Here is a 14,351-nt window from a genome sequence, read left to right as displayed (position 1 = left end):
AGACCAAAACAGTTTTATCTTTAGTGCGAGGGAGTCCTCCATTGGTCTTTTACCAAAAAATTCTTCAACTATTAATTCATAAAATAATAATATAACATATTTGTTAATATGATTTTCAGACACATATTTAATTACGAATTAAAATTATTAAAAATTATAATAAGTGCAACAAAAACTATAATAAGTGCGTGATTGGGTTGACCTAGGGTGAATTGAGTAGCGGGTGTCAATTATGATTCAATTTTTTTTCCCATAAAACCATGCCTACCGTGAAGTCATTCCATATATAGTTGCATTAGCTAAATTCAGCTTCTCTCGATCCGTTCCTTTTCATGTCTTCCATTTTTAAGTGGATGCTAAATGTGTGTCTCACGAGGAAAATAGAGTTTGGGCTAAGGCCCTCTTGGGATAGAAATAGAATGACCCAAAGAAAACTCAGGAGGGCCAGCCCAGGAAGTTGAGATGAAATTGTCTATTAATTTTGAGCCACGTGTGAGGGGCATTATGGGAATGGCAATGGAAAAATCTTAATGTTACCAACTGCTGTGGAAATGAGACCCACTCGGTATTACTTCAGGGTTCCCTCACGGAACGGAACAAAAGGCGCACACAATCGCCATAGAGAAAAGAACCCCGACCAAACAAAAAAAGCCCTAGAAAAGATTTTGGAGAACCAATTTCTCACTCCACAAAATCTCAACCTCTTCTTTTATTCTTTCTTTTGGATAAAACGTTTGCTCATACTGAATTTTGTTTTCTCTTGTTTTGCTTTCTTTTCGACATTTTTTCTGCTTCGGTGTTTTCAGGAAGAAAAGGACAAGAGTAATACAGGATAGTGCATTCCTTTCAGTTCTTCGGTTCTTCGGTTCGGGACTCTAATCCTCGATGCCTCTCTGTTTTTTCTTCTCTTTTCTCAAATTAGGGTTTCCGTAAGCGTGCCTCTTTCTCGATTATCAACAAACTATCGTCATTCTGAGTAATTTTCTCTTCTTTTTCCTTATATCGATTTATGGATTTTTGTTTTGTTTCAATATTAGAAGTTATTTTTTGGATTTGCTTGGTTACCCTGGATCTCGCTGTTATCAATTTGAGGTTAACATTTCTTTTTGTACCAAATTCTTTCAAGATGGTTGCAATTCTAACCATTAGTCCGTGCATGTTAGGTTTTTTTCCCACTTTTAAGTTTGCAGTGATTTTAGGGTGAACGCTGTCATTGTTTGAATTGATTGTTGTTTGTTTCTTTGTTGTGTTGTATTTAATCGCTGTAATCAGGTTGAGGAAGGTGATTTGTGTTTGGGAATAATGTCGCCAAAATATCAGACTCTGGACAATCGTCCAATTAACCAGTGGAAGGTTACGGAGTTGAGAGAGGAGCTGAGGAGGAGGAGGTTAAACACCAAAGGTTTGAAGGATGATTTGGTAAAGCGGTTGGATGAATGCCTTCGTCTTGAAAGGGAGAGTGAGCAGGATTCTGAGGAGGAGGCCAATGGTTTTGATGATGGTCATGTAGACGGGGAAAAAGATTCTGCGGCGGTTACTATGGATGCTAAAGTCGTTGACGCAACTGACAAGGAAAGTACCCAAACATTTGAGACAGCTGAAAAGGGGAAGAGTGATGTAGTTGAACCGATTGAAACAAAAAATGAGGAAAAGTTTCCGGGGGTTGTGGATGAAGACAGCAATAAGAATGACAAGCAGGGTGGTATTGCTGGCCAAGTTGACATTAATAATAGTGTGTCAACCATGGATGAAGAAGTTGAACACGAGGGCTTTCCCTCCGGTGTAGATTCTGGAAATGTGGTAGAGGAGGCCGCTAGTACTCATGCTTCTACTGTAGAGACCACAATTACAGTCACTGAAAGTGTAGTAACAGGAGTGGTAGTCAGTGGTGAGGATACATACTGTGCAGAAAAGAACAATGAGTTTTCTGCAGCAAAGCTAGAGAATGATGAGGAGTCAAAGGCGCAGCTGGATGGTGAGGATACAAAGCCCCAACTGGATTCTGAGACAAAGCCCCTGCACGAGGATATTGTGCCCGACTCTTCTGTTCCAGAAAACCAGGTATCTGAGGTCAACCCTAGTTTAGGGTCTCAAGTAAAATCTGATTCTATTTCTACTGATTCTGTGTCAATTAATCAAAAGAATGAACTAAAGGATACTATAATTACTGATAATGTCAAATTAGAACAAGATATTGTTAAGCCGGAGATGGTGGAAGAACCATCATCCAGAAATGATGTACCTGTTTCTTATGATGAATCACATGCAATGGATGTTGGAGGGCGGCATGAGAAAAAGACATCTGTTGAAGAAAATATCAATAATGTTTCAAGTCCAGATTTGAATAAGACCAATAGCAGTGATGATGTGGGGTATCCAGAAAAGTTGAATTTAGACAGAAGTTCTGGTGATGATTCCATGGAAGAGGATTTGCCTGAGACTAAGCAAATTGATTCTAAGTTTAATGTTGATGAACTTAGAAAGAAAGTGGAGAGTATTGAAGAGCCTATTGTGAAGGAGGAGAGTAGGACTATAGCGGTGGGAGATGGTGTATCTGGAGGAAAAAATGATACCCACCAAGATATTGACATTAGTCCCGTTGCCCCAACTGAGAAACGAAAATTCCATGGTAAGCAACATATGTCTGAAATGGACTTTTTTTTTTTAAATTGTTATACTACTGAAAAGGTAAAGCAAGAGTAGTATGCACTATATGTTGCATTGCTGTTATTGGTTTCTTCTTTATGTATCTTTAGTAACCTTCTATTATTTGGAAAATTGTCACAGAACAAATATCGGTTGGGAACAATGAGCCTGCAAAAAGGCAACGCAGGTGGAACACTGAAACAGTTAAAGGTCCAGATCCACAAAGCACTACTCCCAGGCCTGCTACTACACCTAGAGATGAACCAATTGCTCTGAAACGCAACCTCTCTAGGTCTGATTCCACTGCTACTGATGACACACCTAAAGAGCGCATTGGTAAGCAACATTTTTCTGATTAGGGTCAACATTTGTAGTGTAGTTGTTGAGTTGTATTAATGCGGATCAGTTTTCAAGTGCTAAGCCTCTAGCTTGAAAAAGTAAATTCCTAGCACTTTCAGATTTCAATCCTGGACACTTTTTGAAGCACAATTTGCTTATATATCTTATAATCTTATATATGTTGTTACGGTTTTTTATTTGAAGGTGGAAAAGTATCTGTTGGTTGATTTTAAGTACACGAATGCATTTAAGGAGACAAAGTTTGATTGTTGTTGATTTGTCCTATGCTTTTTTATGTGGGTGTATTCTGTCTATGTTGTATAGCACATTGATTTTATTGTCATACTGGCATGTGTTGTGTGTTTTATGTTTCTGGTTTTGAAGTTGAATAGTTTTTTGTAATCTTTGGCAGTTCCACCATCACAAAGGTCCCCAACTAATTCCCTCAGGATTGATCGATTCCTCCGTCCATTTACTCTGAAAGCTGTGCAAGAGCTTCTTGGTAAGACTGGGAATGTCAGCAGTTTCTGGATGGACCAAATAAAGACCCATTGCTATGTTACTGTAAGACAATTCTTTTCTCTAATGTCTTCCTGCAACTGTTGATTCCCACATGATGTTATAGTATCTTGTATTCATCTCACGGTTTTAAGTAATCTTTTGATTTCTTCGTGGTATAGTACTCATCTGTTGAAGAAGCCATGGAGACACGGAATGCTGTGTATAATTTGCAATGGCCACCAAATGGTGGGCGTCTCTTAGTTGCTGAGTATGTTGATCCTGAAGAAGTGAAAATGAAGTTAGAACCTCCTGTACAGGCTGCCCCCATCAGCACTGCTCCAGTAGTTCCGCCTGTGGTCCCCACATCACAGCCAGAGCCTTCCCCTCGACTGCACAGGGAGCAGCATTCAGTTCCAACTATGCTCCCACCTCCACCACCATTGTCAAAAAACCCACCAGTTGCAAGAGATCGGCTTCCATCACCACCACCTCTTCCTGAGAAAGTCGACCCACCTATTGTCACTCTGGATGATCTCTTCCGCAAAACCATATCAACTCCTCGGATCTACTACTTGCCTTTATCCGAAGAGCAAGTTACTGCAAAACTTGCTGCACAGGGTAAAAGCGTGAGGCAGTAGGCCAATTAGCACGCAATTCTTCCCTGAAAGCTTTTACTGATTTGGTTTTATTTTTCATCGTGTTAGTTAGTGGTATGAATTTATTGTGAATGCGGCAGATCTGGTGGTGTTTTGTCTCGGGAAGAAATTGTAGTTGCCAATGCATATTGAGACTTAAATTTATTTAGTTTTAGAACGTTGTGAACTAAGAGCTACAGGGGTTTGATAGATTTTCCCCACTGTTTGAACTAGGCTAAGCGAACCGTTACCTGAAACTACTTCAACTTTTATGGAAAAATTTGACTTAGATTACGTCTCTTCTCCAAGCTGTTAATTGTTTACGGTAGTCGTCGGCTTGTTCTTGTTCCGCCTACCTCTTGCGACTGTCAATTTTTTTTGTCTGTTGATAGTCAGCCTCGTGATTTGTTTGATATACAGGAGGTCTAATATTTTGCTTGAAAGTTTAGTTTGCTTTAGTTCTATAACTGATTGAGTGCTACCAAGCAAGTATTTTGACTATTAAAGACTGGTTCTAGAATCTTGTGTAATCGGAAGATGTATATGGTGCGAACATACCGCCATGTTGAAGGCCTACTAACGTCCCTCAAATTATTAGAGTCAAATATCAAATAAAATAAAATAATTTGTGGAGTGAGATTTAAAGTGTATTATTTACATATTGTCGTAAAGTAGTTTTTTTCTACCATTTTTATGTAATTTCATTATGAAATTACAATACAAAAATGGTGCAAGTTTTAGAACAGTTGAGTTTGGACAAATAGTGTCAAGTTGATAGGATTTCAAAATGAAGAAGTTATGTTATCTAGAAGTGATTTTAATGTGGATGAACAGAAGTCATGCTAACACTACGAATTCTTTTGTATTTAGTCTCTGACAATGTTCGGACTTGGAAAATCAATGTATAGTATGGTCGATCGGGACGTTTTAAAACTAGAAACAAGGGAAAGAAACCAGAACATACCAATTAGATATAATTGCTTTCCAACTTACTAAAAGTGCTCTGAATAGTACAGGTTGACCACTCAGATACAGATAGTCAAGTGTAACAGACCAATCCATAAGATACCTGATACAATTAATCAGTCTAAGAAAAAGTTTAATACAAATCAGCTAAGTAATTGTATTAAGATATGGATATAATTAGGTAAGTGATAAGTAAAAGTTCATTACAAATAAAATAGAAAGTCTAAGTAAGGTAATTTTATACACATTGATTACTGTATTTAATACTACTAATTTAAGCATGAAAGTATCTTATGTAAGTACCATTTCAACAGTTTTGAACGATTATAATACTTTGGAGAATAAACAGATTGAGAACAGGAGTGATAGGAAGAGTCGGATATTAAGAAGTTGAGGTGCGGTCCTGTAGAAACATATTGAAATATGGGAGTAACTACAATTCATATTCTCCCAATGTTATATTTGAATAATTTAATCATGGTTACTTCCTTCATGAAGGTTTTCCATGGTTCTTTCACATCTCACCTCCATGATATTGTGTTAATGGCAGAAACTGTCTCCAGCAAAAAAATAATGTCTGCATTTCATTTGGTGCTCAGTGTGCAATCCATTGAAAAACAGAACTGACACCTGAACTATGGAAGTTAAGATTCTAATATTTGATTTTTTGTTTTTTGTTTTCAGCCAAAGATCTAAGATAAAAATCTTTTGAAACTGTACGGAGAAACTTAAATTGACTGAGGCAATTCTTGAAGTCAATTCACATTATAAACGAATCTGATTTAAGTTAGTTAAGTCGTGGGGTTACGATTGAGACAATAATCAATTTAAGCTTTTGATTTTAGTTATTATCTATTTTATTTTGATAATGCAAAATAAAAAATTGTTTGTTTGGTTTGAATTGAAAAAAATATAATCATGAACTGAACTAATTATAATTCGTTTTAGTTTGAAACGAACAGAGTAACTTAGTTGACTCATATCAACCATATTAATTGATTTTATTTAAATTTTCTGATTTTCTGATAGATTTGGTCACTACTTTTTGTCTGTGTTATCGCTATGTAATATCCTCCTAGTCACAAGATGACGGAGATAGCAACGTGTGAGTGGACTGGCTTATACGGTTAGAGTGAAGAGAAGAAATGTACTTCAAACGGAAAATCATAATTAAATCCAAAATAATTTAAAAGCATTATATATTTTTCTTATTAAATTTTAGAGTAAAAATGTATTAATCTTTCATATTTTATGAAATGTGAAATTAATTAATAATTTTAAATATTAATCATTTTTTGATCTTTGATAAGAAAAACTAAGTTTCATGTTTTGAATTTGAGGTAACGTGACTTTGTAATAAGAAAAACGGTGTATTTATTAAGAGAATACTAAGTGTCATTAAGAGAATACTAAAAGGATTGAAATTAAATTCAAATTAATATATTTTTTTAAAGATCAATTTGAATTTATATATGTACCTGTTTTCTTCATATTGATAACACTAATAATTATGAAATTGAATTAAGTGAAACATGTGTCAGATATATTTTCATATTTTGATAGGAACAGAGGGTTGTTTCTCAAGTCCATAATGAGGAATCAAACTAAGACATTTCGATGGACTCAATCCTATCGTATGAGCCATGAAATTTAAACCTGTGAGATGATCAACCACCCAGAAAAAAAAAAAACGTTAACATCAACGAACAAATGCAAAATAGTTGATTCATGTTCAAAGAATGGGAAAGTTTCAGACAATCGCAATACACTATATCATCCCTTCGATTATTTCATTCAAAAACATTGCTAAAAATGGGATTAAATACAATTATGCCCTAACAAGACAGCCCCTAATGATATCTCTTCTGTTGCTAAAAATGTAAAGTAAATGGTTTATAGACCATGTCCATCAACATACACATGAAAAACATAGATGCATCACCCATCTGTATCTCAGCATTTCATTGCTTTCTTCAGAATAAAATCCCTAACAGAGATTGGTAAATGGTACATGATAGCCATGACAGTAGAGTAATGTCCATAGGTAAACCATGCCGGAGGTTTCTCCTTAAGAATAGCAGCTACAGTGTTTTTAGCAAACTCATCTGTTGGGGTTGATTTCGTCTTCTGAGAAAAGTAAGCTCTGTCTCGTATTGCTGCTTCAAAAGGCTTGAACAATTTCCATTCAGGCATGCGGTTGTAGCTGGCTATGGCAGAATCTCCAATATTTGATTTGATAGCTCCGGGGAGAACATTCACAACATCAATTCCAAAATGTCCAAGTTCCAATCTGTATCCAACATGCACATGTTGAAGATGAGGACAACATATTCGACGAAATGTAAATAATTGGGACAGGGTCAAAACACCATCCCAAATGGTGTATTGCTGCATATATATATATATATATATATATAGTGTTTTTTATAGAACAAGGTGTCTTTCTGTTGCTAAATACTGTTGGTTCTGATGCAGACATGAAGGCACAGACAAGTGTAGGGTAAGGCAAGTTTACCTTAATGAATCTGTCAAAGCATGAAGAGCAGCTTTAGAAGCTGTGTAAGTGCCTGACCAAGGTCCAGAAGCCAAGGCAGCAACACTACCAATATTCACAATCTTCCCCTTTTTCCTAGTTGCCATATGAGGAACAACCGCCTGAACCATTCTCAAGGAACCTGCGTATGCCCAATCAAACGCACCCTCTACTTCAACATTCAATTCACCTTCTTCGATACCCATGCAGACTCTCAAATTCAAAGACACAAAAATGGAGAAAAAGTACAATATGTTACTTAAAGGGTAAAACTACTTCTAAATTCCTCGAACAGGTACCGAAACTTGCACTATATCTGTTTGTGGTAATGCCACGACACGATAGACAAATTGAGTGAAAACAGTATTTCAAATAGAAACGCATAGGTGTCCAGAAGTTCATGATTGGGAGAATTCAAACTAGTTTTACTTTTAAAACAACTGTCTCGTTTCTTCGTTTTATATACTGAAATTCGAAACTGTACATTGAAATTAACCCTATTGATGATTCTCTGTTCTCTGTCAATTATCGAACAGATAGATCTCATATATCAGATTTCCAATTACACTGAAGTTCAAATAGAAGGGATTTTGCAAACAAGGACAAATAATTAGATGAAAAGGGTATGGTAACCGTACTTACCGAATACATTGGTGTCGAAAGTGTTTTGAATGGAAGAGAGAGGAACCTCGGCGAGTGGGCCCACGCACTGAATACCAGCGTTGTTAACGAGCACGTCGATGCGACCGTACGTCTCGACAACAGCGTCAACCACTCTGCGCACGCTCTCATCGGACTGAACATCCAACTCTTCCAACAAAAATCGGTGGTCGTGTTCCAGCTCCGCCATGCTCGACCGCGACCTACTCGTCGCCACCACCCTGCACTTCTTCTCCGCGAACGCGCACGCAAGCGCGTGACCTATTCCTCCCGTGGAACATCCTGTGATGATAACTACGGGTTTTGGATTATGCTCATCTTCCATTTCTTCCCGAGCCAACACCAAAAGTGCATGTGAGAGTATATTAATCAGAAGCAACTCCAACCAATTTTTCTGTCATTCATTTATTATCTGTCATACACTTCTAATTCATATTGTTTTAAAAACAAGTATTATTAACATTTTAATTTTTTTTTATTATATTATATCACTATTTTCTTATTTGAGTAAACAATATTTTAATTTATTACATGTTAATTTACTGAGAAGCCGATAAATAAACGAATGTGTAATTGTCATGAGGCATCAACAAAATCGATTCATTCTTCAATCCTCCAAGGGACAAGAAATAATTTTAGGAATGAATGAAATCATGATCATATCGATGTGGTGTATTATGATCCATTTTCTATTACCGATCTCTTAAACATGTCCTCAACAAATATTGATTGAAATATACAATCTCACAATTAAACATTTTAAATAATAAATTATAATAAAGTCTTACTCTTTGGGAGTGGTGAGCACATGTACCTCTTTATCTATTTATTTATTTATTTTAATAGAACAATAGCGTTGGGATAAATGGGAAATATAGCAGTGGTAGGCTTCTTATAATGGTGAAAAACATAGATTTCTTATAGAATGATGCAAGCAACTTTTATATATATATGTACGCCTAAGAATATTTTTAATAAATAAGTTTTGAATAACTTTCTATCCTTTTAGCGCGTTTAGAACTTTTACATACATTAAAAAAGTGATTTAAGATATTAGCATATTATTTATATTGTTTTGTTAATAATGTTAATGCAATTGTGTCTCTGAACAATTTGGAAGGTTAAAACATTATTACCGTCAAAATACTAGTAAAGATTCTCGACTTTTGAACGTTTAGAAACAATTAATGAAGTATATATACTTAATATCTCTGATCGATTTAAAAAAAAAAGTTTATTAATAACCTTTTTTAAAATATTATTTAGTCAAGTTTTATTTTAACACCGACCTAAAATTTAAGTAATTATGAAAAACATTTAAGTACTAAAATTATAATATCTAAATTATATTGGTAATATAAAATATAACTCAAATATACAATAATTTTTCCTATTTTATAAGAACAAATACTCAATTTGTTGGGAAGTAGGTTGAAATATTTAAGGAGAAAATTACCAAAGTGGAAGCACAATTAAGTGATGTGTTAAAAAATACCTTATATTATTGTTGAAAAGAAGATATTCACATGTTTGCAAGGTTCACGTTCGATATGACAAACATAATCATGATATTTTAACCTATATAGATTGATTATTGATTCCCACATCAAAAATAATAATTCAAAAGAAGAAAGCTCGACAAAAGAAAAAAGAAAAGTTTGTAATTGAATAAACTAAGAAGTTAATTTCCTCTTTCCATGGTCGGGAGATACAATATCTTGATTGACAAATATAACTAAGGTTAAAAAAGCCTAGTGAGAAGTAGAGAACTGCTAAAGTCAACCATTTCACTTTTACACACAAACTCATCATCATTATATATGCATCTTTAATTAATAGGTTTTTCTCTGCATTTTTATTTACTTTGTGAAAGCACATGAGCTCATTTACTTTGTGAAAGCTATTCTAATTTATTTATTTTTGACTCATTGAGTATTTCATATGTGTTGTAATAGGAGTCACGACGGGATGACAAAAATAATTTTAAAATACATATGAGTCACCATAGTTTATTAAAGAAAACTACAGAAAAATCTTGAAGATTATAATCTTTAAAACCAAGTTTGTGTTCAGGATTCGGTTATTGTGGAAAAGATATTATAGTACCCAAAACGTCCGTCCAAAAACGCTTTCTTTTAATTAAATGTACAAAATTAATATAATTTTAAAAATATTTGTTTTGTCCAAAAAATCAAACAAATAGACAAATAAAAAATAAACAAAGAAAATATTGTTAAAGTTTTTATTTGGGTCACATAAGGATTCAACTTGCTCTTACGTATCTTCCTTTACCCATTAGCAAGATATATGTGTGTCATTGCAGACACCAAATAACAAGTCTTTACTATTATTTATTTAACACTATAACCAATGATAAGGAATCTTAAGTGAGATAAATTTGAGGACAAATTCTCTTCAAGAAGGAGGGAATGATAGAGGACTACCCTAAGATTTCATACAAGAAGAACTTGAAGATGGACCTTTACAATTTAAAGGACCTATGACAAGGGCAAGGAGCAAGAGATTGAAAGATGAAAACTATTCAAGGCTCCTCATGCTATAAGCAATTTAAAATTTAAAGAATATGAAGATCATGGCTTGAAGCACATTTGAAGGATAGTTTTTAGGAAAATTAGTTTATGTTTTTAGACTTTGGGTTTCCTCTTAGAAATTAGTTATGTTCTATGTTTTGAGGCTTTGGACTTTCTTTTATAAATTAGTTTATGTTTTTATGTTTTGGGCTTGTACCTTCTTGTAGGGTTTTCAGTTTTCTTAAACTTATGTGCCTATATATAAAGGTACCAAAAACAATGTAGACATTTTTAGTCATATATTGAATTTGATTTCATTAAAGAGAGGATTCTCTTTATTCTTGACTTAGGCCTTCGGTTCTTATCAAAGATGAACATCTTTGTGGCGAATATTCACTTGACTTATCAATCTGCTAGATTGTGGTATTCTCAATCTCTGTCTTATTTCACCTTCTTCTCTGATTTATTCGTGTCGTGCCTCTTGAGGATTCAAATTCAGAAATTACCATACTCTTTCCTGGATAAGATCGTATCAAGCAATTTTAATAATCTAAATTTGTTAGTTAACATAATAAACCATTTATATACTAATTTACTAAATAAAAAATATTGATTATTAAAACAGTTACTAAATAAATTTATGAATAAAAAGTTATAATTGATCACTAATTATTTAGAAACTAATTTAAAAATCAATTCTTTTGGTAACAAAAACCTTGGTAGCTAATGTTTAGTGACTAATTATAATTTTTTATTCATAATAGTGACTATTTTTATTTTATAAATTGGTATCTAAATTGACCATTTTAGTGACTAATAACTTTTGATTACTAAAATTGATTATTAATGAAACATTTTTTTTTTGTAGTGTAAAATATAGATAGTGATACTTTGACCCACTTTTAACCTAGCATTCCAATCAACCTTAGATCATCACATCCAACTACTACAAAAAATTAAATATATATATATATATATATACATATATATATATATATATATATATATATATATATATATATATATATATATATATAAAACTTTGGAGTTTGTGTACATGGATGAAAGAAAGAGAACGGGACTTTTTTTATAAAATATGATAAGTAATTCATGTGATGCAAATGAAGAAAAAGATAGAAAAGAAACATATATAGCATTTAATTAAAATAATTCTACTTGTGAAAAACATTAATATTAACATATTATTAAATGTGTCGTTTTTTGTTAAATATTAAAAACTTAATTAAATTCATTCAAAGAACCTGTTGCAGAAATAAATATTTTTCCACATTTTAAATAATTATCATAAAGCTTTTTTAATTACTGGAAGAAACTAAAGAGTTTTAATTAATAATTCATTAATTCATACATTTGAAATAAGAAAGTCCTGTACCGTTAAATTTACACAAATGGTATATATTAATGTATTAAATTTTTTTTTTTAATTCAATAGTTTCTTCGGTTTTCTTCAGACAATCAGTAATATTATTTGAAATTGTATAGATAATTAATTAATGTATGGATAAAATTATCTTTTCCCATGTGAATTGTCTGAGTCAGAATGAGTGTGATACTTGGATAATCATGCACCTCGGTAGTCCTTAACCCTGCATATAAATTCACTCTTCCTCATCCTTCAAAATTATAACTTCTTCTCTTCTTTGGTGTGGTATTCTCTTCTGTTTCACTCTTTCCCTATTTTCTCTCCTGTTCGCTCTTCTTTCACTCCACATTTCAGTGTGTATATTTCTCTCAGTTTCTGCAAATCATAGTCTCATGTATTTGGCATGTTGTTTTATGTGAAAGTAGTTATTGATATACATTTAATCTATAAGTAAACATTGCAGCAAGAATATGCTATAAAAAAATAATCTATGTCAAACACCATCACCTGTTCTTTCTTAATCGTCTGTTTGATTATGCAGTATTTTTCACAAACTGTGGTTTAATGAAAATATTTGTATGTATTGAAGGAACGAGCAACCGATTGAAGCCCTAGAGGTGATTTGTGAACAATTGTGTAACAATGCAATTCGGGTTAATGGGTCCAGAAGAGCCAGACGAGAACTTAATCTCTCGTGGATGCATCACCGTGCAGTTTAGCTTCCACATGAGTGAACTGAGCTTAATGGAGTATGAAAACGAGAGGAGAGTGAGAAGAGTGAACGCAGGGGCATTTACCCTGAAAACAATCAGGCAGATAAATGCTCCCATTCTTGCTCAAATTTGCTGTGTTGATAAGTTCAAGTGGCCTCTCACAAAGGACACTGTGATCCTCCGAGTCACCGCTCGAACTTTCGTCATTGCCCTCCCTGGCCTCTTGTACGCCCTTCAGTTTCCCGGTCTTTGTGATCGTGAACGCCTCAGAATCCTTTCATACCACTTCAGGGAAAGTGGTCACTACCGGGATCTCAGAAAACTGAAGCTAGGTACTCACAATGTTATATATTACTGTTTTCATGTTTGTTCCGAATCCTACAACGTATTAACTTGTCTGAAACTTCATAATTGGTTGTTCCATGCAGGTGGATATTCCCAGGAGTGCAACACTCCGGGAATGCTGGAAATGTTGCGGCCTCATTTTGAACCCATAGCACATGAAGCTCTTCTGGAGGTAGGGCACATCCCTGGGATTTCGCGTTTCTGCATGAGAGAGCAGAACTCGAGCTTCCTAAGGGCGTGTCGGATGTCGGTGATGACGAAGGTGATAATGGAAAGCATGCGGGTGAAGATGATGACAACGAGCCTTGTGGACATCCACGATCCGGATCCGGACCCACCCGAGGAGGAGCAGCTACCAACTAGAGCCTGTGCTGCGGCGAGTACCTACACTCGCCTTGTTGATGCTGCTGAGTACGCTTGCCTGGTTTGCTGTGGCCTTGGTGAGCGGCTGGAGAATGTTGAGTCACCTCTTCGGTTCGCTTCGGTTGATATTGGGTTCAAGGTTTGGAATCTGAATGAGATAGGGCTTTTAACTTTTATGTCTCGCTTTGAAGCAGATGTTAAAGAGGAAGTGGAATATGTGACTGCCCAAGAAAAGTGGTGGAATGACATGGAGAAAAGAGTTGAAGGTCGAGGTTCTGCTCGAGGCAGGGACGTGGGAAACTCCAGTCAAGGATGAGGTTGAGTTTATGTTTGGGCTAGGGTTTGGATTCTCGCATTCGTGTGCTCAGGATCATGGATTAGGATCATGTTGTGTCTTTATTTTTATTTTCTGTATTTTAATTTTACAGTTGTAATAGATTAATGTCCTGGTTAGCCCGCATCTCATCTTTTGTCATAGTTTTCTTAATCATCTTGAAAGTCGCAAATATTGTTTTGAGGTTTTCAATTGACTTGTTTATCATCTCCAAAGATTGTCATATTGATTCTTGAAGATAAGAGAGGGTCTTCTTATACGATCCTTACGAGGTTCAAGCTCCCATTTCACCATCGTAACTCAGCAAAACTGATAACAATTGTAATACGAACTACCCACTCTAAGCTATAATAAGCCATGGAGGAAAATAGTTCTTAAAATTGTAATATTATTCCTACAAA

At 34.6% G+C, this 14,351-nt stretch overlaps 3 protein-coding genes across 3 annotated transcripts; 2 read left to right on the top strand and 1 right to left on the bottom strand.

The window, feature by feature from the left end:
• Positions 1-558: 558 nt before the first annotated feature.
• LOC114175829 (SAP domain-containing protein) lies at positions 559-4,415 on the top strand. Its single transcript, XM_028060649.2, has 5 exons — positions 559-976; positions 1,273-2,629; positions 2,788-2,982; positions 3,398-3,549; positions 3,666-4,415. The coding sequence occupies exons 2-5, from the start codon at positions 1,303-1,305 to the stop codon at positions 4,122-4,124; spliced, it is 2,133 nt and encodes a 710-aa protein (XP_027916450.1). The 5' UTR covers positions 559-976; positions 1,273-1,302; the 3' UTR covers positions 4,125-4,415.
• Positions 4,416-6,786: 2,371 nt separating this feature from the next.
• On the bottom strand, positions 6,787-8,685 carry LOC114173301 (short-chain dehydrogenase RED1-like). Its single transcript, XM_028057597.2, has 3 exons — positions 8,263-8,685; positions 7,603-7,762; positions 6,787-7,377 (listed from the first exon to the last, which is right to left on the bottom strand). The coding sequence occupies exons 1-3, from the start codon at positions 8,603-8,605 to the stop codon at positions 7,041-7,043; spliced, it is 840 nt and encodes a 279-aa protein (XP_027913398.1). The 5' UTR covers positions 8,606-8,685; the 3' UTR covers positions 6,787-7,040.
• Positions 8,686-12,791: 4,106 nt separating this feature from the next.
• On the top strand, positions 12,792-14,151 carry LOC146889026 (uncharacterized). The gene is made up of 2 exons (XM_085669906.1): positions 12,792-13,240; positions 13,337-14,151. Exons 1-2 carry the CDS (start codon positions 12,838-12,840, stop codon positions 13,930-13,932), a joined length of 999 nt encoding a protein of 332 aa, XP_085526032.1. The 5' UTR covers positions 12,792-12,837; the 3' UTR covers positions 13,933-14,151.
• The last annotated feature ends 200 nt before the right edge of the window (positions 14,152-14,351 follow it).

The sequence above is a fragment of the Vigna unguiculata genome, chromosome 1, assembly GCF_037176805.1.
Source record: "Vigna unguiculata cultivar grain cowpea cultivar isolate G323 ecotype 2 chromosome 1, ASM3717680v1, whole genome shotgun sequence".
NCBI lineage: Eukaryota > Viridiplantae > Streptophyta > Magnoliopsida > Fabales > Fabaceae > Vigna > Vigna unguiculata.
This window is presented reverse-complemented; position numbering and strand designations above follow the sequence as displayed.